Here is a 26,935-nt window from a genome sequence, read left to right as displayed (position 1 = left end):
ATCTTCCACAGAAAAATTTAGAATTGAACTGTGTGTACATGTGTGTACATGTGAGCATACACATGTACACTGATGTACATTTTAGTAAAGTACTAAATTAACTTACGTAACTAACTTCTATATTCGTCTATTTTTCTTCTGGCAAAAAATACAAAGTTGCAGATTTTATTTCTGTTCTTTTTAATGTCGCTCCATACTTTCAGTCTTAAAAACTTGTTTTTTTTTTTTTTTATTTAATTTCTGATCGTTTTTTAGTTAATTCAGCTTTTATTTTCATAAAAATTTTACTTTTCTTTTGCTAAATGTATGTCTTTACAAATTAACTTACGTGACTAACTTCTATATTCGTCTATTTTTCTTCTGACAAAAAATACAAAGTTGCAGATTTTTGAAGATATGAGCTTTTTTTTTTTCTTGTTCTTTTAACTGTTTACCAGCTCAATGCTGTCTAAACACTGCGGGAAACTTCCTAAGAAGAGTTTTTGATGCAAAACGTCACCTATGAAAAGATTCTTTTAAAAGAAACACTTCAAATTGAAAAAAAGAAACCATAAGCAAATAATCTTAACAAAGTTTAACTTTTGAAAAAAAGGACACTTTTTTGGACATTTTCCAAAATCAAAACCAAATGGTTTTATTTTCTTCTTTTTTTGACTGCTTTTAATTTGTACTTTACTTTTAGGCTTTGGTAACGGCTTACACACACACACACACACACACGCACACACACACACACACACACACACACACACACACACATACACACTCATACACACACACACACAAAGACACCCTAACATACACAATAAGACTCACACACACTCCCACACACTCTCACACTCTCACATCCTCAATGACACTACGAGACACACTCACACTCCCACACACACTCACACACACTCACACACAAACACACACACACATGTCTGAAATATTTATTATATATTTCGACTTTTGTTAAAAAAATGGCTTTATAAAAATTTGTTTTTTTTAAATTGGGTTTAATTTAAATTTTTTGTTATAATTTTTTCCAGTTATGTTTTTTTTTTTTTTTTTTTTTTGTTCACTTAAAAATTTCAAAATAAAATTTAATTTTAATTAAAATTATTACATAAAGTATTATTTACACTAAAAAAAAAACATTAAGAATAATCAAGAATAAAAAAATTAAACAAAAATATTTATATTACCATAGTTACGAAGTGTTTATAGAATTGGTGGTCTTTAAAAAGACCGTTGGTTAGTCATGAGTGTGATGTCTATTGTAATAATACATCATTGTTTGTCGTCCACTCAGTATGATTCCAATCTATATTAGGGACTTGCTTCTTCTTCTTCTTAGAATATCTGACACACATATTCCGAGAAGGAATATGTATTGGTACCCATTTACTAAAAAATCGAACTTCGTCCTCGGGGTTGTGTATCATACCCGGAAATTTCTCACAGCCAAAATCTTCCATATTGAATATTGGTATATCTGACTTGCATTTCTCAATTAAAAGTCTATCAGAGGGTACAGTCCCTTTTGCATACAGTGCAGTTACGCCAAAAAAACAGCATATCTCTCTAACTTCATCCTGAACATGGGGTAAATCCTTCCCCTTGGTATATGATGGATGAATCGTTCTATTATACAAACCCATTTTGTTTATAAAGTAAAGTGTACTCCGCCAGCTCTCTTCACTGTACGCATACATATTATAGTTTATAAACCAGTGATAACAAGAGACCTCCTGAAGATCAGTAGTCATCAGTAGAAATGAGCATTCAAAAATCACACCACACGCTGATTTCTTCACCCCAATGTACTCACAATCAAAAATCCCATACATTTTTGAACTTATACTGATAGAATGGGCATTCAAAACTGTTTAAAAAATCCAAATTGAAATTACATTATATACCAAAGAAACTGAATACATTAACATCTAAAACAAAGCATATGCAACCCAAATTTCTTCTTTAAAACGCTAAGATATCTATTATCAGATTCAAACGCTTAATACCCGCAAGCATATGCGAGTCAAATTTCATCTTAAAGTGCCAACATATCTGATAGAATAATCTAAGTCTTATGATCAATTTCATAAAACCTATAATTTTCACCTTTTTCTCCATTAAGCATCAATTACTTCAAGAAATTGTGTGCTGTTCTATTAGTAAAGATAATCTTTCAAGCTTTTATCATTAAAAATGTGGACTTTTGTTGTTTTGTCAGAGTAGAAGGATTTTGTACGGGTATTTATTGTGCCCGATGATGTTTTTTAACAATTTTTTTTTTTCCGGAAAAGTTATAAAAATTTTATAATCAATTTTATTTATTGTTTCTTAGTGATTTGATCATAAAATTTTTAAATTTAAAATTTAGAGTGCTGTTATAGTATTTCTGTGAATCATTATTGCTTTTATCATCAAAAATGTGGACTTTTGTAGTTTTGACAGAGTAGAAGGATTTTGTACGGGAATTAATTTTAAATGGGGAGGAGGGTTTTCAAAATTTTTTTTACTGAAACGTGATCTAACTTTTAAATTTAATTTTAGGTATTTTTTCTGAGTGATTTTAAACTCTAATTTTTTAATTGTTTTTTGAGTGTGCTGTTCTATTAGTAAAGAGAATCTTTCATGCTTTTATCATCAAAAATGTGGAATTTTGCAGTTTTGACAGAGTAGAAGGATTTTGTACGGGGATTAATTTTACATGAGGAGGGGGTTTCCATGTGAGAAATTTTCAGGGGGAAACTTTACAGATTTTTTTTTCCGGAAACGTGGGCTAACTTTTAAATTAAATTTTAGGTCTTTTGTCTTAGGGATTTGATCCTCAAATTTTTAAATCGAAAAATGAGTGTGCTGTTCTATTAGTAAAGAGAATCTTTCAAGCTTTTATCATCAAAAATGTGGAATTTTGTAGTTTTGACAGAGTAGAAGGATTTTGTACGGGAATTAATTTTTCATGAGGAAGAGGGTTTACAAATTTTTTTTCCGGACACGAGAGCTCACTTTTAAATTAAATTTTAGGTCTTTTGTCTTAGGGGTTTGCTCCTCAAATTTTTAAATTGAAAAATGAGTGTGCTGTTCTATTAGTAAAGAGAATCTTTCAAGCTTTTATCATCAAAAATGTGGAATTTTGCAGTTTTGACAGAGTAGAAGGATTTTGTACGGGGATTAATTTTACATGAGGAGGGGGTTTCCAGGGGTGAAATTTTCAGGGGGAAACTTTACAGATTTTTTTTCCGGAAACGTGGGTTAACTTTTAAATTAAATTTTAGGTCTTTCGTCTTAGTGTTTTGCTCCTCAAATTTTTAAATTGAAAAATGAGTGTGCTGTTCTATTAGTAAAGAGAATCTTTCAAGCTTTTATCATCAAAAATTTGGACTTTTGCAGTTTTGACAGAGTAGAAGGATTTTGTACGGGGATTAATTTTACATGAGGAGGGGGTTTCCAGGGGTGAAATTTTCAGGGGAAACTTTACAGATTTTTTTTCCGGAAACTTGCATTTTTTAGAAAAATTAAAAAAAATAAATTAAAAAAACTGTAAAAAAACCGAAACGTAAAAAAAATGAAACCAAAATTTAAAAAAAATTTTTTTTTTTTTTTTTTTTTTTTTTCTTGAAGGGGGTGGGAGGGATTTTTTTTTTTTTTTTTTTTTTTTTTTTTTTTTTTTGAAGGGGGAGGGAGGGATTTTTCCGTGGAGATGGGGCTAGATTTACTGGCATTATTTAGAAAACGATAATACAATAAATTAAAAAAAGTTTTTTCAACTGAAAGTAAGGAGCAAAATTAAAAAACTTAAAACGAAGAGAATTATTACGTATACGCTAAACAGTTCATGATAAAAAAAAAGATAGTTTCATTTTTTTAAGGTTAATTTAGATGAGGTGATGTACGCGCACATAACCGCATCTAAATTAACCTTAAAAAAAATGAAACTATTTTTTTTATCATGAACTGTTTAGCGTATACGTAATAATTCTCTTCGTTTTAAGTTTTTTAATTTTGCTCCTTACTTTCAGTTGAAAAAACTTTTTTTAATTTATTGTATTATCGTTTTCTAAATAATGCCAGTAAATCTAGCCCCATCTCCACGGAAAACTCCTCCCTCCCCCTTCAAAAAAAAAAAAAAAAAAAAAAAAAAAAAAAAAAAAAAAAAAAAAAAAAAAAAAAAAAAAAAAATTTATTTTAATTTTGGGTTTAATTTTTTTATAGATGGGGTTTTTTGACAGTTTTTTTAATTTTTTTTTTTTTAGTTTTCTAAATAATGCCCGGTTCCGGAAAAAAAAAATCTGTAAAGTTTCCCCCTGAAAATTTCACCCTGGAAACCCCCTCCTCATGTAAAATTAATCCCCGTACAAAATCCTTCTACTCTGTAAAAACTGCAAAATTCCAAATTTTTGATGATTAAAGCTTGAAAGATTCTATTTACTAATAGACCAGCACACTCATTTTTCAATTTAAAAATTTGAGGAGCAAATCCCTAAGACAAAAGACCTAAAATTTAATTTAAAAGTTAGCTCACGTTTCCGGAAAAAATAATCTGTACAGTTTGCCCCTGAAAATTTCACCCCTGAAACCCCCTCCTCATGTAAAATTAATCCCCGTACAAAATCCTTCTACTCTGTCAAAACTGCAAAATTCCACATTTTTGATGATAAAAGCTTGAAAGATTCTCTTTACTAATAGAACAGCACACTCATTTTTCAATTTAAAAATTTGAGGAGCAAATCCCTAAGACAAAATACCTAAAATTTAATTTAAAAGTTAACTCACGTTTCCGGAAAAAAAATTTGGAAACCCTCATCCCCATGTAATATTAATTCCCGTACAAAATCCTTCTACTCTTTCAAAACTTCAAAATTCCTCATTTTTGATGATAATAGCTTTAAAGATTCTCTTTACTAATATAAAAGCACAATAATTTTTCAATTTAAAAATTTGAGGAGCAAATCCCTAATACGAAAGACCTAAAATTCAATTTAAAAGTTAACTCACGTTTCCGGAAAAAAAAATCTGTACAGAGTACCCCGGAAAATTTCACCCCTGAAACCCCCTCCTCATGTAAAATTAATCCCCGTACAAAATCCTTCTACTCTGTCAAAACTGCAAAATTCCACATTTTTGATGATAAAAGCTTGAAAGAGTCTCTTTACTAATAGAACAGCACACTCATTTTTAAATTTAAAAATTTGAGGAGCAAATCCCTAATACAAACGACCTAAAATTTAATTTAAAAGTTAGATCTCTTTTCAGGAAAATAAAAATCGTACAAACACCCCCAAATGAAAATTTAATTCCCGTACAAAATCATTCTACTCTGTCCAATCTAAAACAGTCCACATATTTGATGATAAAATCATGAAAGAGTCTATGTAAAAATATAACAACACACTAATTTTTAATTTTATAAATTTTATGAGAAAATCACTAAGACAAAACACATAAATATTATTTTAAAATTTATCTCACGTTTAATGAAAAAAAAAAATTGGAAAACATCCTACACATGCACAATAAATTACCGTACAAAATACTTCTACACTGTCAAAAATACAAAATTCAACATTTTTGATGATAAAAGCTTGAAAGATTCTCTTTACTAATAGAACAGCACACAATTTCTTGAAGTAATTGATGCTTAATGGAGAAAAAGGTGAAAATTATAGGTTTTATGAAATTGATCATAAGACTTAGATTATTCTATCAGATATGTTGGCACTTTAAGATGAAATTTGACTCGCATATGCTTGCGGGTATTAAGCGTTTGAATCTGATAATAGATATCTTAGCGTTTTAAAGAAGAAATTTGGGTTGCATATGCTTTGTTTTAGATGTTAATGTATTCAGTTTCTTTGGTATATAATGTAATTTCAATTTGGATTTTTTAAACAGTTTTGAATGCCCATTTTATCAGTATAAGTTCAAAAATGTATGGGGTTTTTGATTGTGAGTACATTGGGGTGAAGAAATCAGCGTGTGGTGTGATTATTGAATGCTCATTTCTTCTGATGACTACTGATCTTCAGGAGGTCTCTTGTTATCACTGGTTTATAAACTATAATATGTATGCGTACAGTGAAGAGAGCTGGCGGAGTACACTTTACTTTATAAACAAAATGGGTTTGTATAATAGAACGATTCATCCATCATATACCAAGGGGAAGGATTTACCCCATGTTCAGGATGAAGTTAGAGAGATATGCTGTTTTTTTGGCGTAACTGCACTTTATGCAAAAGGGAATGTACCCTCTGATAGACTTTTAATTGAGACCTGACAGTCTGATATACCAATATTCAACCTGGAAGATTTTGGCTGTGAGAAATTTCCGGGTAAGATACACAACCCCGAGGACGAAGTTCGATTTTTTAGTAAATGGGTACCGATACATAGTCCTTCTCGGAATATGTGTGTCAGATATTCTAAGAAGAAGAAGAAGCAAGTCCCTAATATAGATTGGAATCACACTGAGTGGACGACAAACAATGATGTATTATTACAATAGTCATCACACTCATGACTAACCAACGGTCTTTTTAAAGACCACCAATTCTATAAACACTTCGTAACTATGGTAATATAAATCTTTTAGGTTCAATGTTTGAAGCTAGCTTCAGCTGAAGCTTAGGATAGTAGCGGACATCCTACTGTAGGTAGTCATTTTAATTAAAATTAAAAGTTCTAGGGCTCTTTTTAAGTGAGCAAAAAAAAAAAAAAACTGAAAGGGTAACTATGCTCCATTCAATGTTCAATTTCCCCAAAGTTACACAATCCAAATTTTTAGAAAGACATTTTGTTCAGCATAGTCGAAATATCTAATATCTATGTCAGACATGTGTGTGTGTGTGTGTGTGTGTGTGTGTGTGTGTGTGTGTGTGTGTGTGTGTGTGTGTGTGTGTGTGTGTGTGTGTGTGTGTGTGTGTGTGTGTGTGTGTGTGTGTGTGTGTGTGTGTGTGTGTGTGTGTGTGTGTGTGTGTGTGTGTGTGTGTGTGTGTGTGTGTGTGTGTGTGTGTGTGTGTGTGTGTGTGTGTGTGTGTGTGTGTGTGTGTGTGTGTGTGTGTGTGTGTGTGTGTGTGTGTGTATGTGTGTGTGTGTGTGTGTGTGTGTGTGTGTGTGTGTGTGTGTGTGTGTGTGTGTGTGTGTGTGTGTGTGTGTAAGCCGTTACCAAAGCCTAAAAGTAATGTACAAATTAAAAGCAGTCAAAAAAAGAAGAAAATAAAACCATTTGGTTTTGATTTTGGAAAATGTCCAAAAAGTGTCCTTTTTTTCAAAAAGTTAAACTTTGTTAAGATTATTTGCCTATGGTTTCTTTTTTTTCAATTTGAAGTGTTTCTTTTAAAAGAATCTTTTCATAGGTGACGTTTTGCATCAAAAACTCTTCTTAGGAAGTTTCCCGCAGTGTTTAGACAGCATTGAGCTGGTAAACAGTTAAAAGAGCAAGAAAAAAAAAGCTCATATCTTCAAAAATCCGCAACTTTGTATTTTTTGCCAAAAGAAAAATAGACGAATATAGAAGTTAGTCACGTAAGTTAATTTGTAAAGACATCCATTTAGCAAAAGAAAATTAAAATTTTTATGCAAATAAAAGCTGCATTAACTAAAAAACGATCAGAAATTAAATAAAAAAAAAAAAAAACAAGTTTTTAATACTGAAAGTATGGAACGACATTAAAACTAACATAAATAAAATCATCAACTTTGTATTTTTTGGCAGAAGATAAATATAATAAGATCGAAGTTAGTTAAGTACGATATTGTAGTAGTTTAATAAAAAGTAAATCAGTGTACAAGTGAGTGCTAACATTTAAACACATGTAAACACAGTTCAATTCTAAATTTTTCAGTGGAAGATAGAAAAAGTAATACCATACTTGTGAATATTTTCACGGTAGATAAAAAGTTCTAGTTCCTGTAAGGGTATTTCAGTCCTTTACGTAGATGTAACAGAAATAAAATCTGCAACTTTGTATTTTTTGCCAGAAGAAAAATAGACGAATATATAAGTTAGTTACGTAAGTTAATTTAGTACTTTACTAAAAAGTACATCAGTTTACATGTGTGTACTCACATGTACACACATGTACACACAGTTCACTTCTAAATTTTTCAGTGGAAGATAGAAAAAGTAATACCATACTTGTGAATATTTTTACGGTAGATAAAAAGTTCTAGTTCCTGTAAGGGTATTTCAGTCCTTTACGTACATGTAACAGAAATAAAATCTGCAACTTTGTATTTTTTGCCAGAAGAAAAATAGACGAATATAGCAGTTAGTTACGTAAGTTAATTTATTACTTTACTAAAATGTACATCAGTGTACATGTGTATTCTCACATGTACACACATGTACACACAGTTCAATTCTAAATTTTTCAGTGGAAGATAGAAAAATTAATACCATACTTGTGATTATTTTCACGGTAGATAAAAAGTTCTAGTTCCTGTAAGTGTATTTCAGTCCTTTACGTGCATGTAACAGAAATAAAATCTGCAACTTTGTATTTTTTGCCAGAAGAAAAATAGACGAATATAGCAGTTAGTTAGGTAAGTTAAGTTATTACTTTACTAAAATGTACATCAGTGTACATGTGTATGCTCACATGTACACACACATGTACACACAGTTCAATTCTAAATTTTTCAGTGGAAGATAGAAAAAGTAATACCATACTTGTGAATATTTTCACGGTAGATAAAAAGTTCTAGTTCCTGTAAGGGTATTTCAGTCCTTTACGTACATGTAACAGAAATAAAATCTGCAACTTTGTATTTTTTGCCAGAAGAAAAATAGACGAATATAGCAGTTAGTTACGTAAGTTAATTTATTACTTTACTAAATTGTACATCAGTGTACATGTGTATACTCACATGTACACACATGTACACACAGTTCAATTCTAAATTTTTCAGTGGAAGATAGAAAAATTAATACCATACTTGTGAATATTTTCACGGTAGATAAAAAGTTCTAGTTCCTGTAAGGGTATTTCAGTCCTTTACATATATGTAAAGGAACCAAAAGCTTCCCCCAAAAGAGAATTTTCTAAAATGGTGCACATTTCAACTGGACTCAGAAATACTAAGCTTTAATAGCGTGAATCGTGCTTCAAAAACTCCGGATTGCTACAAGATTAATTAAAAATAGGACGTTAGCCCAATAAGTTTTATCAAATAGTTCATAGTGTTAAATTGTAATGAAGGAGCGACTTAGCTCAATTGTAACCAAAACTCAAAAAATGGAATTTTGATAACAATTGACAAGAATTGGGTTTTTTATGCAGATTGCAATTATATAAATTTCATTACGTTTAATATCTAGCCAGCAAATGCTCCAAGCCTCAGAAGAAAAAGGGAATTTTGACAACAGGGAGCCCGATTTTCGACAAAGGGATAGCCCCCGGGCACCAGGACCCCCCCCCATGTAACTGAACCCCTCTATAACCGGAACCCCGTACAACTGAACCTCCGTGCTACTCGACCCCCATTTAACTAATCCCCGTGCAACTGAACCCGTATGTAACTGAACCCTCGTGCAAGTCAACCCTCGTGCAACTCAACTCCCTCAAAACACTTTTCAGCCATTTCTTGTTAATTTTTTTATTTCTAAACTATTTAAAATTGACAACACTGTGCAAATCATCACTTGTGTATTATACAGTACACATTCATTCCATCTCCTCCAAAACACTGTTCGGTCATTTCTTTTTAAAATTATCAAATCTATATTTTTTTTTTCTTTGTAATTAAAAAAATTGCTTTCTAGAAAATCAACGATTCGAAACTGATGGATAATCAAATATGTACCCTGATTATATACAAAAAATAATAGGCGAGTAAAAAAGAAGAGACACCGGTTTTTTGAACTAAAAAAAAAGACATTGAACTTTGAAATTGCGTCGTTCCTAGAGTGTAAAGACCTGTAGGCCTGTTTGTACGCAAATGACCCTGGTAACCGTCCAATGCATTGAAAACTTACATACATATCTATGCCTTAGGCGTAAGTTTCCTTGTCCCCTTTCAAGTAATTGTACGGTTACTACTCCTAGTTCGTCACTTTTAATCCAAGCAAAATGTTAGGACGCTTAGTATCAGTTATTGAGTTTAAGCTTTGATTTCCAAATGCTCACAAAAATTACCAAATTTAAGAAAGTCGCAACAATAAGTCACCTGTGGTCAAAATACTCAAAGATTCCTCTTTGATCCCCGCCCAGGCTCGAAGCTTCTGCTATTGTCATTTCCATGGAAATCTTCAAAGAGTTTCTTTTTAAAATAGCTTTCAAGCGTAGTTAGGCGTATTTAGACTTTTTTGCTTTTCTTCAAAGCTTTGAAAAAAGTGTTATAATACTCCAAATGTTAAGTTTGTGCATATTTTTGGTAATCATTTGTGGGGTGATCGAATTTTCTAAACCACTGTAGATACGTAAGAACGTTGCAACATCTAGTACCCTGAGGTCATAAGACTGTCAAAGACTCCTCCTTGAACCTCCCAAGTTGCAAGCTTTTATTATGACCTGGCCTTTTAATGTAACTTGGGCACTGGACCAAGGGCGCCATTGTTACTCGAGCTCAAAGTTAGGTAGGGATATCGACATCGATTTCGTCACGCCAATTGGTTTTATTGTGAATATACCTGGTACATATGAATGAATGTTTTCAAACTAAACCCGTTTCATTAATATGAAAAAAAAACCGATTGGACGCATTATGTTCCTTTGCCTTTGGACGATAAAACCATGCAAGTGCTGTATCAAGTATAAATCATGAAAATCTTATAAATTTCTGTCAACTTTTCAACTTTTTGGCATTCCTCCTTTCAATAAAAAAAAAATCAAGGTAATATCACTTAAACATAATAACTCCAAATGCCCCCCTTCTGGATACCATCTTGATAGGATACCGTCTCTGCTTTAAATAAAAAAATAATTAACTTATTGGCACCCCTGCTTTAAAAAAAATTGAGATATTATCATTTAAATATGATAGCTCAATACCCCCCCCCCCCCTCTGGGTACCACCTTGATAGGATGCCGTCTCTGCTTTAAATTAAAAAAAATCAACTTTTTGGGATCCCTGCTTTCAATAAATAAAATTTCGAGCTATTATCATTTAAATATAATACCTCCCTACCCCCCCCCCCTTCTGGATACCACCTTGATAGGATACCGTCTCAGCTTTCATTAGACAAATAATTTACTTAAAAATTAACTAAGTCACTATATGGTTCAAACAAACACGCAAAATAACGTTAAACAGCTTAGTGTTCCTTGAAAAAAAATTGAGGGTATAAGTAAAGGGGTACAAATACAACAAAAAAAATGTCTAAATTATTTAGATATACCTAAAATTATTTCAAAACTGAGTGATAGATTCGCCATGGCATTCCATAAGATCCAAAGAATCTAATTAAAAGGCAGCACACACAAAAGCCAAATAAGGCCAGTAGCCTATGAGAAATCGCAAAATACCCAAGACAATGAACAAGTCCTAATGGGGGGTCCTGAGCCTATCAAAATATTTCAGTGGTTTCTCAGGGAATTTGATATCATTTTCTTCTGTCTCCACTTTAAATGAAAAAATAATTATCTTTTTCGCATCCCTGATTTCAATAAAAAAATGAGGTAATATCATTTAAAAATAACAGCCCCCATCCCCCCCCTCCTATAGGCAGTAATTTAAAATTTATTTATGAATCAAATTTTTGGGGTAACTTCCGGTTCAATCTTTAATTCCCCAACCTTGTACATAGCTTAGTCTATAGCTAAATTTTGTCTCATCCAAAGGTTGTTTTTTTTTTTTGTGGGGGGGGGGGGGTGTAGGGGGTAAAATGTCCCAGAAAGAAGATTGTATTTTCTATCAGGCGTTCAATAATTGAGTATTAAACATTAAGAAAATCTTATCTAAAAACAGCGAAAAAAAAAAATCTACAAACTTACAATTCAGCTGTAGAAACAATCTGTCGGCTGTCAATTTCAAAATCCAACAAAAGGCTGAAGCTGTATAGTAGTTAATGCGTTCTATAATTCTATTCAACTTGAAAATCAAATTCTTGACTACGAACGATGTGAGAAATAGTGATTGAGAGACAACATTCAAAATGATTCAAACTCGTATCGTAATGACAACACTTTTTGTGTCAACACAAGAAGAACTCTGTGTATTGCAATATTTGCAATTACATATTGCATATCTCCGGTTTTTATGCAAAGTAAGAAAAGATATGAAAATTAACGAACAAGAGAGTAGTGAAGAATCATGGTATACTAAGTAATATTTGGCAGGGAAAGTCACTGGTGATAAATCGCTAGGGGTGGCATCGTCATTGCGTGATTTTCGGGGATTCGGGGAACCAAATTTTTTTTCGGGGTGACACATAGATTTTCGGGGAAATACCCAAAAATTCGGGGATAGTGCAAACTCTGATTAATTTCTAATCAGGAAAATCAAAATACTAAATCACACGATAAGGAGAATCTCCAACTTTGTGGTTGACACAATAAAGAATTGCCATTAAATTAATTTAAAGTCAACCAAATGCCACCATCGTTGTCGGTTGCGGCGTGTCTGCAGCGTGCTAGTGGCGTTGTGACCCTTTGGTGGCGTTCGACCGGGCCTCTCGTCGGCGGCGTTCGGTCGGTCCACCGGCGCGGCGCCGGGGTCTATATATATATATATATATATAGTAAAATTTTGAGCTGATTAGCTTTCAGCAATTAATATCATTATACATCAAACATTCAGTTTAATTTATTAGTTCTTCCTAAGATTGTTCAAGACGAATATAGTTTCACTACAAACCTGATACTTGAATACATATTCAAATCAATAAATATTATTTAAATAAGTAAATAGTATATAATAAGTGCAGAATACGTATCTTTGTAAATTATAGCAATACATACTTTCGACAAGGCGTCCAACAAGTCTAACAAAATGTTCGAGATCAGGCTGCCATGTCTGACCTTCCTCTTGCTGCTGCATTGACCGGGGGGTTGAATTTAAATATTGCTGAAAAGCTTCAGTGAAGCACCAATTTTTGGGGCGAACATCTTTCAAAGCTTGAAATATGAACGACGCTATCCGCCTCTTAAGTGGCAGGCGGTCGGAAAGCTTCTTATCATAGTAGTGAAGGGATTGATATAAATAAGATATTGGACGATCTGGAAAAGAAAAAGTCTGTTAAAGAAGCCCAATTAGAGATTAGGAAAACAAAATTATCTTTCTAACTCTTAATCAGAAGACTTTAAGAAAGGCCATCAAAAGAAATGATGTATGCTAAAAAGTGCATACGGTATATAATATTAATACAGACAACAAAAGTACTGCTAATACTACTACTAACAACTCACTTCAGCACCAAGCCAACATAGGCCAACACAGCTCCGAAGAAGTTCTCATTTCTCTTAAATTTTAGCTCACGGCATCGAAAGTACAAAAGTACACGGTGTGTATCAAAAGTACACAAAGAACATATATAAAAGAACATACTACATATGTACTATAGTAACAGTACATAAATCATATGCCATTTTATATATGTACTATCGCGTTTATTAGCACCTTTTATATAAGCTCTTTTTATAGTACAAAAGTAAGTACACAGTGCGATAGTACATATATAAAACGTACACAAAGAACGTATATAAAAAAGTACATATATAGGAATGGTGCACATACAGTGAGGGACTATTTAGGAAAGATAATAGACTATCATAAGCAGCGCGCGAGCGCTGCCTAAGTAAAGAACGATGTGGGCACAATGTGTTTTTGGTTTGTTTTTTTTTTCTCCATACCCAGGCACTTTGTTTCGGAGGATTTGTCGTATAAACTTCAAAAAGGGTTCATTCGATTGGAAATTGGAGTGGCTAGTGCTCTTTTTAGTAGTTGAAAGTGATTGGAGGCCATCTAGCCCCCCCCCCCACGCCCATTATTCCCCTAAACACATCCAATCAAAATTTTGAGATAGCCATTTTGTTCAGCATAGTTGATTTCCAGATAGAAAATATGTTTGTTAGGAGGACACTCCTCCACAACCCTCAGGGCAAGGGTTTTAAGTTATGCCCTGGGGGCATATAAGGTTTTCATAGAAGGCGTTGTCGTAGAAACTTCAAAAAAGGCTCATTCGATTGGAAATTCAAAAAGCTAGTACCTTTTTTAATAGTCGAAAGTGATTGGAGGGCAACTACCGCCCCCCACGCCCATCATTCCCCAGAACACATCCAATCAAAATTTTGAGATAGCCATTTTGTTCAGCGTAGTTGATTTCCAAATAGAAAAAATGTTTTTGAGGAGGACAGTCCCCCACAACCCTCAGGGTAAGGGTTTTAAGTTATGCCCTGGGGGCATATGAGGTTTTTATAGAGGGCGTTTTCGTATAAACTTCAAAACAGGCTCATTCAATTGGAAATTCAAACCGCTAGTACCTTTTTAATAGTCGAAAGTGATTGGAGGGCAACTAGCCCCCCCCCCCCTCCACGCCCATCATTCCCTCAAACACATCCAATCAATATTTTGAAACAGCCATTTTGTTCAGCGTAGTTGATTTCCAGATAGAAAATATGTTTTTGAGGAGGAAACTCCCCCACAAACATCGGGACAAGGGTTTTAAGTTATGCTTTGGGGGCATATAAGGTTTTTATAGAAGGCGTTGTCGTAGAAACTTCAAAACAGGCTCGTTCAATTGGAAATTCAAAGGGCTAGTGCCCTTTTTAATAGTCGAAAGTGACTGGAAGGCAACTAGCCCCTCCCCCCACGCCAATCATTTCCCCAAACACATCCAATCAAAATTTTGAGATAGCCATTTTGTTCAGCGTAGTTGATTTCCACATATAAAATATGTTTTGAGGAGGACACACCCCCACAACCCTCAGGGCAAGGGTTTTAAGTTATGCCCTTGGGGCAAATAAGGTTTTTATAGAAGGCGTTGTCGTAGAAACTTTAAAACAGGCTCATTCGATTGAAAATTCAATGAGCTAGTACCTTTTTTAATAGTCGAAAGTGATTGGAAGGCAACTAGCCAACCCCCCCCCCCCCACGCCCATCATTCCCCCAAACACATCCAATCAAAATTTTGAGATAACCATTTTGTTCAGCGTAGTTTTTTCCAGATAGAAAATATATTTTTGAGGAGGACACACCCCCACAACCCTCAGGGCAAGGGTTTTAAGTTATGCCCTGGTGACATATAAGGTTTTTACAGAAGGCGCTGTCGTAGAAACTTTAAGAAAGACCGCGTGAGTTTGAAGTTCGCTATACTAGAACCCTATTCAATATTCGATAGCGTTTGGGAAGCAATGAGCCCCCCCCACGCCCATTAGGCTTCAACATACCTCACCTCACACTGTTTAAGGAGTCATTTGGTTCAGAGTAATTTATTCCCAGATAGAAAACATGTTTTGAGGAGGACACTCCCCCACAACCCTCAGGGCAAGGGTTTTAAGTTATGCCCTTGGGGCAAATAAGGTTTTTATAGAAGGCGTTGTCGTAGAAACTTTAAAACAGGCTCATTCAATTGAAAATTCAATGAGCTAGTACCTTTTTTAATAGTCAAAAGTGATTGGAAGGCAACTAGCCACCCCCCCCCCCGCCCATCATTCCCCCAAACACATCCAATCAAAAATTTTGAGATAACCATTTTGTTCAGCGTAGTTTTTTCCAGATAGAAAATATATTTTTGAGGAGGACACACCCCCACATCCCTCAGGGCAAGAGTTTTCAGTTATGCCCTGGGGGTATATAAGGTTTTTATAAAAGGTGTTGTCATAGAAACTTCAAAACAGGCTCATTCTATTGGAAATTCAAAGGGCTAGTACCCTTTTTAATAGTCAAAAATGATTAGAGGGCACCTAGCCCCCCCCCCCACGCCCATCCTTCCCCCCAACACATCCAATCATAAGTTTGAGATAGCCATTTTGTTCAGCGTAGGCTAGTTGATTTCCAGATAGAAAATATGTTTTTGGGGAGGACACTCCCCCGCAACCCTCAGGGCAAAGGTTTTAAGTTAGGCCCTGGGGGCATATAAGGTTTTTATAGAAGGCGTTGTCGTAGAAACTTCAAAACAGGCTCATTCGATTGGAAATTCAAAGAGCTAGTACCTTTTTTAAAAGTCGAAAGTGATTGGAGGGCAACTAGCCCCCCCCCCCCCCGCCCATTATTTCCCCAAACACATCCAATCAAAATTTCGAGATAGCCATTTTGTTCAGCGCAGTTGATTTCCACATAGAAAATATGTTTTGAGGAGGACACTCCCCCACAACCCTCAGGGCAAGGGTTTTAAGTTATGCCCTGGGGGCATATAAGGTTTTTATAGAAGGCGTTGTCGTAGAAACTTCAGAACAGGCTCATTCGATTGGAAATTCAAAGGGCTAGTACCCTTTTTAATATTCGATAATGATTTGAGGTCACATAGCCCCCCCCCCCACGCCCATCCTTCCCCCAAATACATCCAATCAAAATTTTGAGATAGCCATTTTGTTCAGCGTAGACTAATTGATTTCCAGATAGAAAATATGTTTTTGAGGTGGACACTCCCCCACAACCTTCAGGGCAAATGTTTTAAGTTATGACCTAGTGGGATATAAGGTTTTTATAGAAGGCATTGTCGTAGAAACTACAAACAAGGTTCATTCGATTGGAAATTCAAAAAGCTAGTGCCCTTTTTAATAGTCGAAAGTGATTGGAGGGCAACTAGCCCCCCCCCCACCACGCCCATCATTACCCCAAACACATCCAATCAAAATTTTGAGATAACCATTTTGATCAGCGCAGTTGATTTCCAGACAGAAAATATGTTTTTGAGGAGGACACTCCCCCACAACCCTCAGGGCAAGGGTTTTAAGTTATGCCCTGGGGGCATATAAGGTTTTTATAGAAGGGGTTGTCGTATAAACTTTAAAAAAAGCTAATTTAACTGTAAATTTAAAGTGCTAGTGCCATTTCTGAAATCCACAAGGGCTTGAAGGGAACATACCCCACCCCCACGGCCCGTATTCCCCCACATGCAACCACTCAAAAAAATGAGAAGGCTATTTCGTTAAGCATAGTTTATTTCCAGACAGGAAATATCTTTTTAAGGAGGAAACTCCCCCACAACCCTCAGAACAAGGGTTTTAAGTTATTCCCTGGGGGCATATAAGGTTTTTATAGAAGGCGTTGTAGTAGAAACTCCAAAAAAAGCTCATTCAATTGGAAATTCAAAGGCCTAGTGCCCTTTTTAGTAGTCGAAAGTGATTGGAGGGAAACTAGCCACCACCACCCCCCTCCCACGCCCATCATTCCCCCAAACACATGCAATAAAAATTTTGAGATAGTCATTTTGTTCAGCGTAGTTGATTTCCAGCTAGAAAATATGTTTTTGAGGAGGATACTCCACCACAGCCCTCAGGGCAAGGATTTTAAGTTATGCCCTGGGGGCATATAAGTTTTTATAGAAGGCGTTGTCGTAGAAACTTCAAACAAGGGCTTATTTGATTTGAAATTCAAAGGGCTAGTGCCCTTTTTAATAGTTGAAAGTGATTAGTGATATTTTTTGTTATTGTTGTTGTTTAGACCAGGGCACTTCGTATCGAAGGAGTTGTCGTGGGAACTTCAAAAGGGGCTCATTCGATTGAAAATAGAAAGGGCTAATGCCCCTTTTAATAGTCGAATGTGATTGGAGGGCAACTAATCCCCCTTCCACTCCCACCCTTCCACGCCAACCCTCCCATTTGCCCATTATGTTTAAAAAATAAATGTTGCCTTAAAATTAAATCAAAATGCACTGCGTTAATGCTAATTCCCAATATGGCATCTCAGCAGCATCCCAATAACGACTGAGGGTATTATGTTCAAAGTTTCGGGGCTACTTCTGCTTTTGAAATTTAACCAAATCAAAATATCGTAAGTGTATCCAAGCTATCAAAGAAAGGAAACAGATTTTTTTGCGAATGGTATCAAGTTTTCCATTTCAGGTCAATTAGAAGAGGTATGAAACTAAATTAAACAGTACTATTTGTGTTCGGATTTTTAAAAGGGTGTATGTAGTTAAAAATTGCTTAAAATTTTTCTCCAGCATGCAAATAGCAGGCCAAACTATTAAGTCTTAAGAAATGAAAAGATTTAAAGTGTTATTTTCTTTTTGCCTGAAAAAACTATGTCAATATAAAACAAACAGAAATTAATTAAAAAAACTTTTTCCACAAAATAAGTTTTTCAAAGAAAAGTAAAGTACTCAATTAAACCAAAAATGAGCAAAAATAAAATCAAATAATCTACCAAGCGTGAAACTACCACAAATCAGTATCGATAAATAAATGAAACCCAAAACGAACAGAAATTACAATAGATAACCGAGTCAAGCTCAAAATGAGCAGAAATTAACATAAGTTGGGCGCAAAAACCCTATCCCCTCCCAAGGCCAGAACAAATTTTGCACTTTGCTGAAAAAATACAAACGAATGTGCATTGTCAGTTTAATATACATATACTGATATTTAGTAATCAAAATATTAATATTATTTGATTTATTAAACTTATAAAAGTAAAAACATTTATATTGAACATTCTTTTAACAACAACCCATTATTTCATGCTCTCTTCCTGGAGAAAATAGTACGAAAAGATAAAAAAAAACTCTATATATAAATTTAAAGTAAACGCCAAGCTGCCTGAAAGGACTTTAACACTATAGGAACGAGACATTCTGTGAAACTAAAAGTTTAAAGTTCACCGTTACGGTATTTGAAAAACCTACGGTATTTGAGGGTATGGTACCCTCCTTCAATTGAATAAGACTTGAACCAGTGAAATTATAAAATAAATACGGACCAGAGGATCTCGTATTATTTACCTCCTAAAGTGGAAGAAATTTTTCACATTTGTATATTTATACATTATAGTTGGGTCATTTTTTTTCTTCTTTTGGTCTTTGTATGTTCTATCGTGCCCTTCTTTTAAATTCACTACTGTAGTCCATCTTTGATATGCTTCCCCATCTACGGTTTTCTACTATTTGAGTCTTCAAAAATTGGAACAATTTTTTGTTTAGAGTAGTTTCTTAATTTTTAACCATTTTTAGATACATCACAAATGTGTAAAGTCAATTTTCTCGAGTTTGATAGTTCTGATGATGCCAACTTATCTACTCTCTTTAAGCGATTTTGAATATTAACACAGAATATTTGCTTTATAAAGTTTTTTTTTGAGCGTATGGTCTTAAGGTCATTTATCTTAAGTTTTATTACACACTTTTGTTTTAATAAAAACTTGCTCAATCCTGACAGGAACTAGTAGCAGATCTGGACTGGGACCAGTGGTACACTAGTGACCACTCCCCTCCTTGGTTCATGTGTAATTTACTTTCGTGTAAACACATAGTTACACGAGTTACACATAGTTACACATAGTTTCGTTCTTCACATAATTTTATGCGAGTCAATCGAACAAAAGAAAAAAAAACGGTAGAGACTAATCTACATGCTACATTCTCTTAAAATCCAAACAAACCGTAGTTAATACAAACAGGAGTATAACTACCGCCTCCTAAACCTTCGTAAGATCACGGCATTATTTGTACTTTACTGAAAACAAAGCATATTCTAAGCACTTTTTCCTAATTAGAACTTACAGAAATAAAAATTAAAATGCTTAAACTTCTGTGACTTAATATCATTATATAGTAAACAATAAGTCAACTTTCTTGAGTTCTTTTCAGTATGATTATTATGATGAGCTTTTTTCTTTTATTACGTTCTGACAAATAAACACCACACTGCTAAACATAGATATTGTTTGCATTGAAATGCAAATGTTACTCTAGCCATTTAGAAGGATCTAGAGGCAGATAGGGGGCAGTGACACCATTTCTATTTGCAAACCTTGATTAGTATAGATATTATTTTTTGGTTTTGTTGCTGTTGATGTTATGAAAAAAGTGCAAGTGACGCTCTAGCAGTATTCACTAATATTTACATTGCACAGACTTCCATCTTTTAATATCAGTGTCAGGGGATCAAGCTTCATTCGGTGAAAAAAAAGACAGTTTTTTAATCTGTTTCGCAAAACAACTTTAATTTTATTTTATTTGCTATGGACAGTAAAACTATTAGAATATTGGACGTCAAGGTATTTGTGAAGTTATTCATGTGAAAAATGTCGTTCCAAAACTAATTAAGGCCCAAAACAAATGATTCCAAAATCGTGACCTATCTAGATCTTTTTTTCATAACGGAAAACCAATGAATATCTTATTACGAACAATTTTATTAAACACACGATACTTGTAATGTTTCTGCCGCAATGTGTAGCATTTAATGAGAAGCAATTGAGACTCACTTGGCAGCTATCAAAGCTACGAATCTCCGATTTGTCAACAAACAAATTGCGTTTTGAAATTCCTTTCTTATGCTCAAGGCTTCAAACCTCCAGGGGTGTCAAATTCCACATAGCAGGATGATAAATGAAAAATATTGAGTGGGCCGGAAGGGAAAAACGAATTTCCTGAAATTCATGACCTATCTAGATAGTTCTTTTCACACCGGAAAAAACAACATGCCAATTTTCAAAAGAAATTATACTGCCATTTTCGAGAATTTTTTTTTTTACAGAGATGTATATAATTGTAGGTCATTTAATAAGATAGATTATATAGTACACAATAAATCTACTTTCATTAATTCTTTCCAGTCGAGCACAAAGAAAAAGAAAGAATAGCCGCCAGAATAGTTAATATGTCCTATTCTTCTTAAAACTAAGCTGACTATACTAGTTTTACTGGAGATAAATAACCCTTCATGACCGTTTAAAGCACTCTTTCCCCCATACCGTATCTTAATTTAAATAAAATTTATATAATAATTTTAGCAGCATTTACTCACCATGAAATTTATAGAGTCCTCCTAAATGATCAAGAATCGAGTCGAGGGATTTTGCCACTGATGGTATCTCAATATACCTATGTATAACGATGTCAAAAACGGGCAGAAACCTTAGGCACACGTTCCCAAAGTAGACAGGCAGGTGACCACTACCAGACATTGAATCGGCCATGCTCTCCGGGCCGAATTTCTCAGGATATTTGCGCAAAAACGCTTGATGCTTATCATGCCTGAAAACAAACCAGATTTACGAAGATAATAATTATTGTTACAATAACACCCTCCAAGCGTTATTTTTCTGTGGAGCAGAAACAGATAACTACTGCTGATAACACCTAACTGTAGCACCAAGCCACCTGAGGCCACCATAACTGCATAACCAACATCTATCCTATTTTATTCAAAGTTTCCCTCTTTACCCTCCCCAAAAAGTTCCAATTTCCTTTAAGTCCTTTTTTACGACTCCATTCAGGGACCACCTGTTTTTTCTTTGTCCCTAGATGGATCATTGAAAAGGACGATGTTCGGCAGCCTGTCATCCATCTTGGTCGGTATTAGTCAATCATGTACATACTAACAATCAAGAGTCTAATTTATGTCGAGTTTTGTCATTTTACGGATACTTGGAGTCTGGTTAATATAAAGTGTTTTATACTTAATAAAATGTATAGATATTTGCTTATTTACAAGCCGAAAAGACGAGGACGCTCAAAATACTAGAACAAGCATGTACACAGGTCATGTGTGCAAAACTGAAATATGGTCAATCAAAAACACATTTGTTTTTTTGTTGTTTTTCTTTTTTTACTATATTTTCTACTGTTTTCCTGAGTTTTTTTTACTTTTCATTTTTACTGTTATTTCTTTGTTTTATTGCCATTAATAAATTTATCTTTGTAAAAATTGATTTTAATTGGATTTTAACGAATCACCATGCTGTATAAAAAAGTAACTGCTTTGGAAAAAATTTACTGTTTTTAGTATTTAAAAAGTAAAATTGTTAAATATCTATTCGAATACGAACCACCTACAAACAGATAAATAAAAACAAAGAAAGAAATGGGTCAATTGTTACCTTTCCAGCTTGAAAGATTTTAAAAACCCCGACCTTCATTTTACCAAAGCAAAAGCTAGATTGCACCACTTACGTCACTGCATTCACAATAGGTGTCATGCCAGGGGTACCACCCGTCGGACTGTTGACAAAATTGACACACCCCTCAATTTGTATATAATCAAGAGAGAAAAGTAGGAGATTAACAAAACACTGAGAATTCAGACAAGATTTGCAGCAGCTGTCCCAGGCAAGACCTTCTTTGTGCTTTTTTTGCCAAATTCAGTTAAGGGACTCAGTAAATCCAGTTTTAAAGTCGTGTTGAACGGTAACATTACAAGAAATCTGTGATTAAACCTCATAGTTTTTGCAAACTTTATTAGTTCTTCATATGACAAATGTTTGCGCAAACTACGTTTATTGGGAATCGTCAATTTTTGAAATTATTTTCTAAGTGTCTACTTAGAAAACTTCAAAACTTTTCGGAGTGCTAATTTTATTTTCGGACAAAAAAATTATGGCAATTGACTTTTTCTTCTTCCACAAAGCTGGCATTGCGCAAATAAGATCACAAAAAGACCGTAGTACGATTTTTTTTATTTTAGTTTTAATGATGACATTTTATCGTAAATTTCATTTTATTTTTATATGTGATTTGCTGAGGATGGCCCTTGGATATAGAGCCGAAATATTCTTTTAAGGTTAAAACTATCACTCTCTTGGACATATTCCCCATTATTTTACCTTCTGTTGTTTGTATAAAGTGTTCATTTATTTAATTACTTTATTGCATAAGGCGAAAATCAAACTTACCATCCATTTTGTTTCCAGTGATCCGGGGAATGTTCTTTGACAAACTCTTGCACTCGACTTCGGAATTCCTGAGGCTTGAGCAACAGAAGTTGTATGATGTAGAAACAAACTTGAGCTTCATTTCCTTCCAGCGGCCGAAGAGCCTAAGGACAAAAGCGAAATGTTCATTTAACTAATGTTTTGCAAACGAGTGCCATCTATAGTAAGAAGCAGGAATTGAACAGAGAAATTTAGGGGGGGGGCATAATAGATCAGATTAGTTTACTATTCAAAAAGATATGCCAAAAAAACCAATGAAATAACCTGGACGGAGATCTAAGCTTGTATGTAGTGAAACATGTATGCAGTGAACATAGAAAATTGAATATTACACATAGCAAATAAAAGGGAAGAAAGAAGAAAGTCCCAATGGACTCAAAAGATGTTCTAAAAAAATCAAAAAAAGAGAGCTTGGCAGTCAGATGGTGGAAGGGCAAAATAATCTCAAATATTTGGAAAACTATATTCAGGCACCTTTACAATAACATTGTTACAAAAGTGCAACACTTTACAACAGTTATTGAATCAAAGTACCCAAGAACCCCTTTGACCGAAAATGTGCAAAAGGTAACATGCAACACATAGATAGGATACAATTGTAAACACATTTTTGAAAGAATAAAAAGTACTGGTTCATCTTCACAACAACTTCAGCAAACTCGGTTATCTCATAAGTTTAATTTTTCGTTAAAATCGTCAGTTTTAAGGGCACTATGAACAAAAAGGTCAAAAGGTAAACACACAAAATTTGCTATATTCAATTTCACAACAAAACCGATCATATAGTTACATTAGGTTAGTTACAATAAAATGAAATATTTTTAGTTTTCTCAGTTGAAAATGTTCATAGTAGTACCTGACAAAAAGGTATTTACCACTTAGACCCACATTTATCACTTTGCCCGGACCTGTCTCGGTCTCATTTCGGCCTTCAGCCAAACTTCGCCCTCAAGCCATTAACATACTAATTTTATAGTCCCTTCAGTGAATTCCCGTCCTACTAGCACCCTCCTTGGCAAATACCCTCAAAGAATCGCTGCTGCTGCAGTAACTACTTTGGTGGATTTGTTTGGCGAGGAGAGGTAAATGCAAAAAGTTTCTATTTTTTAAATCGCTTGTTTTTTTTAGATTTGGCAATGCTTCTGCAAAAAAACAACTTTTAGAAGACCGAAGAATAACCAAAACGTGTGTGCTTTATAAAAAGAAAAGCATTAGATTATCAACGGTTTATGAAGACGTAGTAATGAACACTACAAAAAAAAAAAAAATTTAAGACATTAATCATGTATTTTTAAACCGCAAACCTGAAAGCAAACATTTCAAAGTTGTTGCCAAAAGACCTCCTTTTGAATAATCAAGATGTGGAGGCCAGTATGTCGATCCAATAAAATAGCAAAAGCGGTTTAAACTTGACGGTTGTCATTACCCTCTGAATAGGCTCGTATTTCGGGCTGTTACAATTTTGGTGCCCATGACTAATTCTAGAAATGCTTACAAGATTTTTTTGTTCATTTTGGAAGGGGGAGGGGTCTATTTTAATTTTTTATTTATTCTTTATATTTTTATCTAATGAGTCAGAAGAAAAGATTAAAAGGGACAACGTTTTTATCTAAAACAATAAAACAATATACAAAATAGTATTAGGTCAATGACAGATTACAAAAAAATCGTAATAAATAACCCGAAAAACAAATTAAGTACAGCCTGAGGGATTCTATATCATACAAATTACGAATTTAAAATAGTTATTTCCACGTTCTTGCAGAAAAAAACCTCTCATGGAGTTTCCTAGTCAATAAGCAATCTAGGAGAATTGGAAAAACCTGTCTGAAAGAGTACTTGCTGAAAGCTGGATAGGTCTTCTTTAGGGTGGGGGGGGGGGTGTTATTACTAAACTTATAAACCAGTCGGGCCAAACTTAGTTATAATCTAGATCGCTGGTATAGGTTTAACCACTAGTATAGTCAAGAAAACACGCGGAAAACGTTTTGAGCCAAGACATATTGAGCTAATATGTAATTGAGCTTTTTCGTTTTTTATACGTAGCGTAGGCCATATTTACATTGGATTGAAAATCATACTTACCAAACACAATATTAGCTTATCAATGGTAACAATATTGTACTTCCACACAATATCATTGACAATTTCTACAAATTTGTTGACATGTTGTCCACCACCGGAATTGGCAAATTCATACACCAAAAAGTCACAAAAATATCGAATGTGAGATGACAAGGCTCGTGCCCCAATTTTGTCCAAAACTCTGAAAAGGAAAGCAACAGATACTATTTTAGGAAGATGTTCCGACATACCATTGAAGTAATAAGAAAATTAAGGCCATGGGAGCACAAAACTTCAATTTTAGCATAAGGAAAAAAAGATGACACATCATTTAAAAAAAAGCTTCAGGTTCGAAGTTTCCAAAATTTCACACATGGAGTTTTGGGGGATAATCTTAATGAAATTCCCCCCTTCCCCCCTGTATGCAGGTTTAAAAATTATCAACGTTGTGGTAAATTTAATTCTTAGTTTTTAGACTGGTGACTTAAATAGGCCATTTCTCATGTTTTTGAGAGTCAATTCCGGTGTTGAAGCAATGACAGATTCCTCAACTTGTTCGCTCATATCCGAGTCTCAAAGTCAAATCAAAGCAATAATCGCTAAACACGAGCAATAAAATCCATGGTTTTTAAAAAGCTTAATTAAGTAATAATTGCACCCACTTTTACTTGTTATGGTAAGAGGTAATCCGACTACCTCTATTGTAATGTAATCCGATTAAACATAATGTTAAATCCAGCTTATGTCTCCACAGTTCAAATGCTAATTAAATATGCGTCAAGTTTTGCGCATCAACTTTTGAAAGATTTTTTTGCCAGAAAAGCTAGGAATGCGTATGGTTTACTAGATGCGTTAAAGTTTAAATTGAACCGCCGTATCTTAGCTAGCGGTTATAATGCATTTGCTGTTCCGCATCCACTTGCCCTTGCACCATTTTGGTCTCTTCTTACTGCTTCAGGTATTAGGGATATACGGAAGTGTTTCTACAAGTATGCGAAATATTTGCTAAGGCTGCCTCTCCGGACTAATAACAGCTCACTATCATTGCGGTATGGAGTTGCAAATCCAGTGTCCGCGGTACAGAAAAGAAATGAGAGATATCGAAGGCAGATTATTGGTGAAAGCACCTCTGAAAATGTCCGTCTTTGATAATAGGTTTGTTCTTACACATAATTGCCACTATTTGTAATTTTTTTTTTCTTGTCTGTTCTTCTCTGTTTTGGTTCTGTTTGTATTTGTCAGAATTTATTTGTTTCTTTTTCCATTTTCTTTCTTTATACTACATCAGTGTTGTATTTTATATTTATGATGGGCAATAAATTTATACATACATACATACATACATTGCTAGTACAGTTCAAAGGCTAGTTAAACAGTAAAATATTTCACATTAAAAGATTGAAATCTAAATAGAAAAATACAATCCCTGTTTAATTATCTCCACCATTGGAGGGGGATTCCAAACAGAAGTGGTGCAAAGTAATCCTACCTCCAGGATGATTGGAAAACCCAGTTCGGAATACACTTATCTTCACAAATGTCTATAAAGCGTATAAAGTTCGGAATATCGATTACACCCCCGACTATAACCCTCCTCCTGTTAAATAGCATCCGATTGTCAGTGCACTGGCCGACTTCACTGCCACTTTACCGTTAAATATAATATCCTTCAAGAAACCCCTCTTTTTTTCTTTTTTTTTTCTTTTTAATAAAACCCACCTCCTCTCCTCTCAGTGACGACAAATTTTAAATTCAAAATACATCTAATTTTAACTTTAGACGTCACCTACCATCTATCCTTTTTTTTTATTAAATAGCAGCCGAACTGGGCACACTTAAAGTCACCATATACTACCAAACACTTTCCAAAAAAAGAAAAAAAATTGCCATTCCCGCGGAAAAGGGCGTCCTCTCCCAACAGGAAGCCCTTCATACGGTGGCTATTTCTTACCATACCTCTAAACTCTTTCGGATACTGACCCTACGTGTCTCCTATAAAAACAAATAGAAACTCCTCTTTGACCGCAATTGGCATTCTCTACTCATTTCCCGGCAATAGCTGTCGTAGAAGGAAAATAAATGTAGGCCACATAAGGTGAAAGTGAAATAGCCTAAAAAATTTGA

General features: G+C 34.3%; 1 protein-coding gene across 2 annotated transcripts in view; it reads right to left on the bottom strand.

The window, feature by feature from the left end:
* Positions 1-26,935, bottom strand: part of MED23 (mediator complex subunit 23) — a 156,068-nt gene that overhangs the window by 44,302 nt on the left and 84,831 nt on the right. For both annotated transcript variants that reach the window (XM_089099507.1, XM_089099508.1), the window contains 4 exons: positions 24,833-25,013; positions 22,709-22,851; positions 20,842-21,071; positions 12,892-13,149 (listed from right to left, as the gene is read on the bottom strand). In XM_089099507.1, coding sequence (XP_088955633.1) covers positions 12,892-13,149; positions 20,842-21,071; positions 22,709-22,851; positions 24,833-25,013 — 812 coding nt within the window. The remainder of the gene's footprint in view (positions 1-12,891; positions 13,150-20,841; positions 21,072-22,708; positions 22,852-24,832; positions 25,014-26,935) is intronic.

This window comes from Artemia sp. Qi Xiang Cuo, chromosome 13 (assembly GCF_049724085.1).
Source record: "Artemia sp. Qi Xiang Cuo chromosome 13, ASM4972408v1, whole genome shotgun sequence".
Lineage (NCBI taxonomy): Eukaryota > Metazoa > Arthropoda > Branchiopoda > Anostraca > Artemiidae > Artemia > Artemia sp. Qi Xiang Cuo.
The sequence above is the reverse complement of the archived record's forward strand: the minus strand, read 5'-3'. Positions and strand labels throughout refer to the sequence as shown.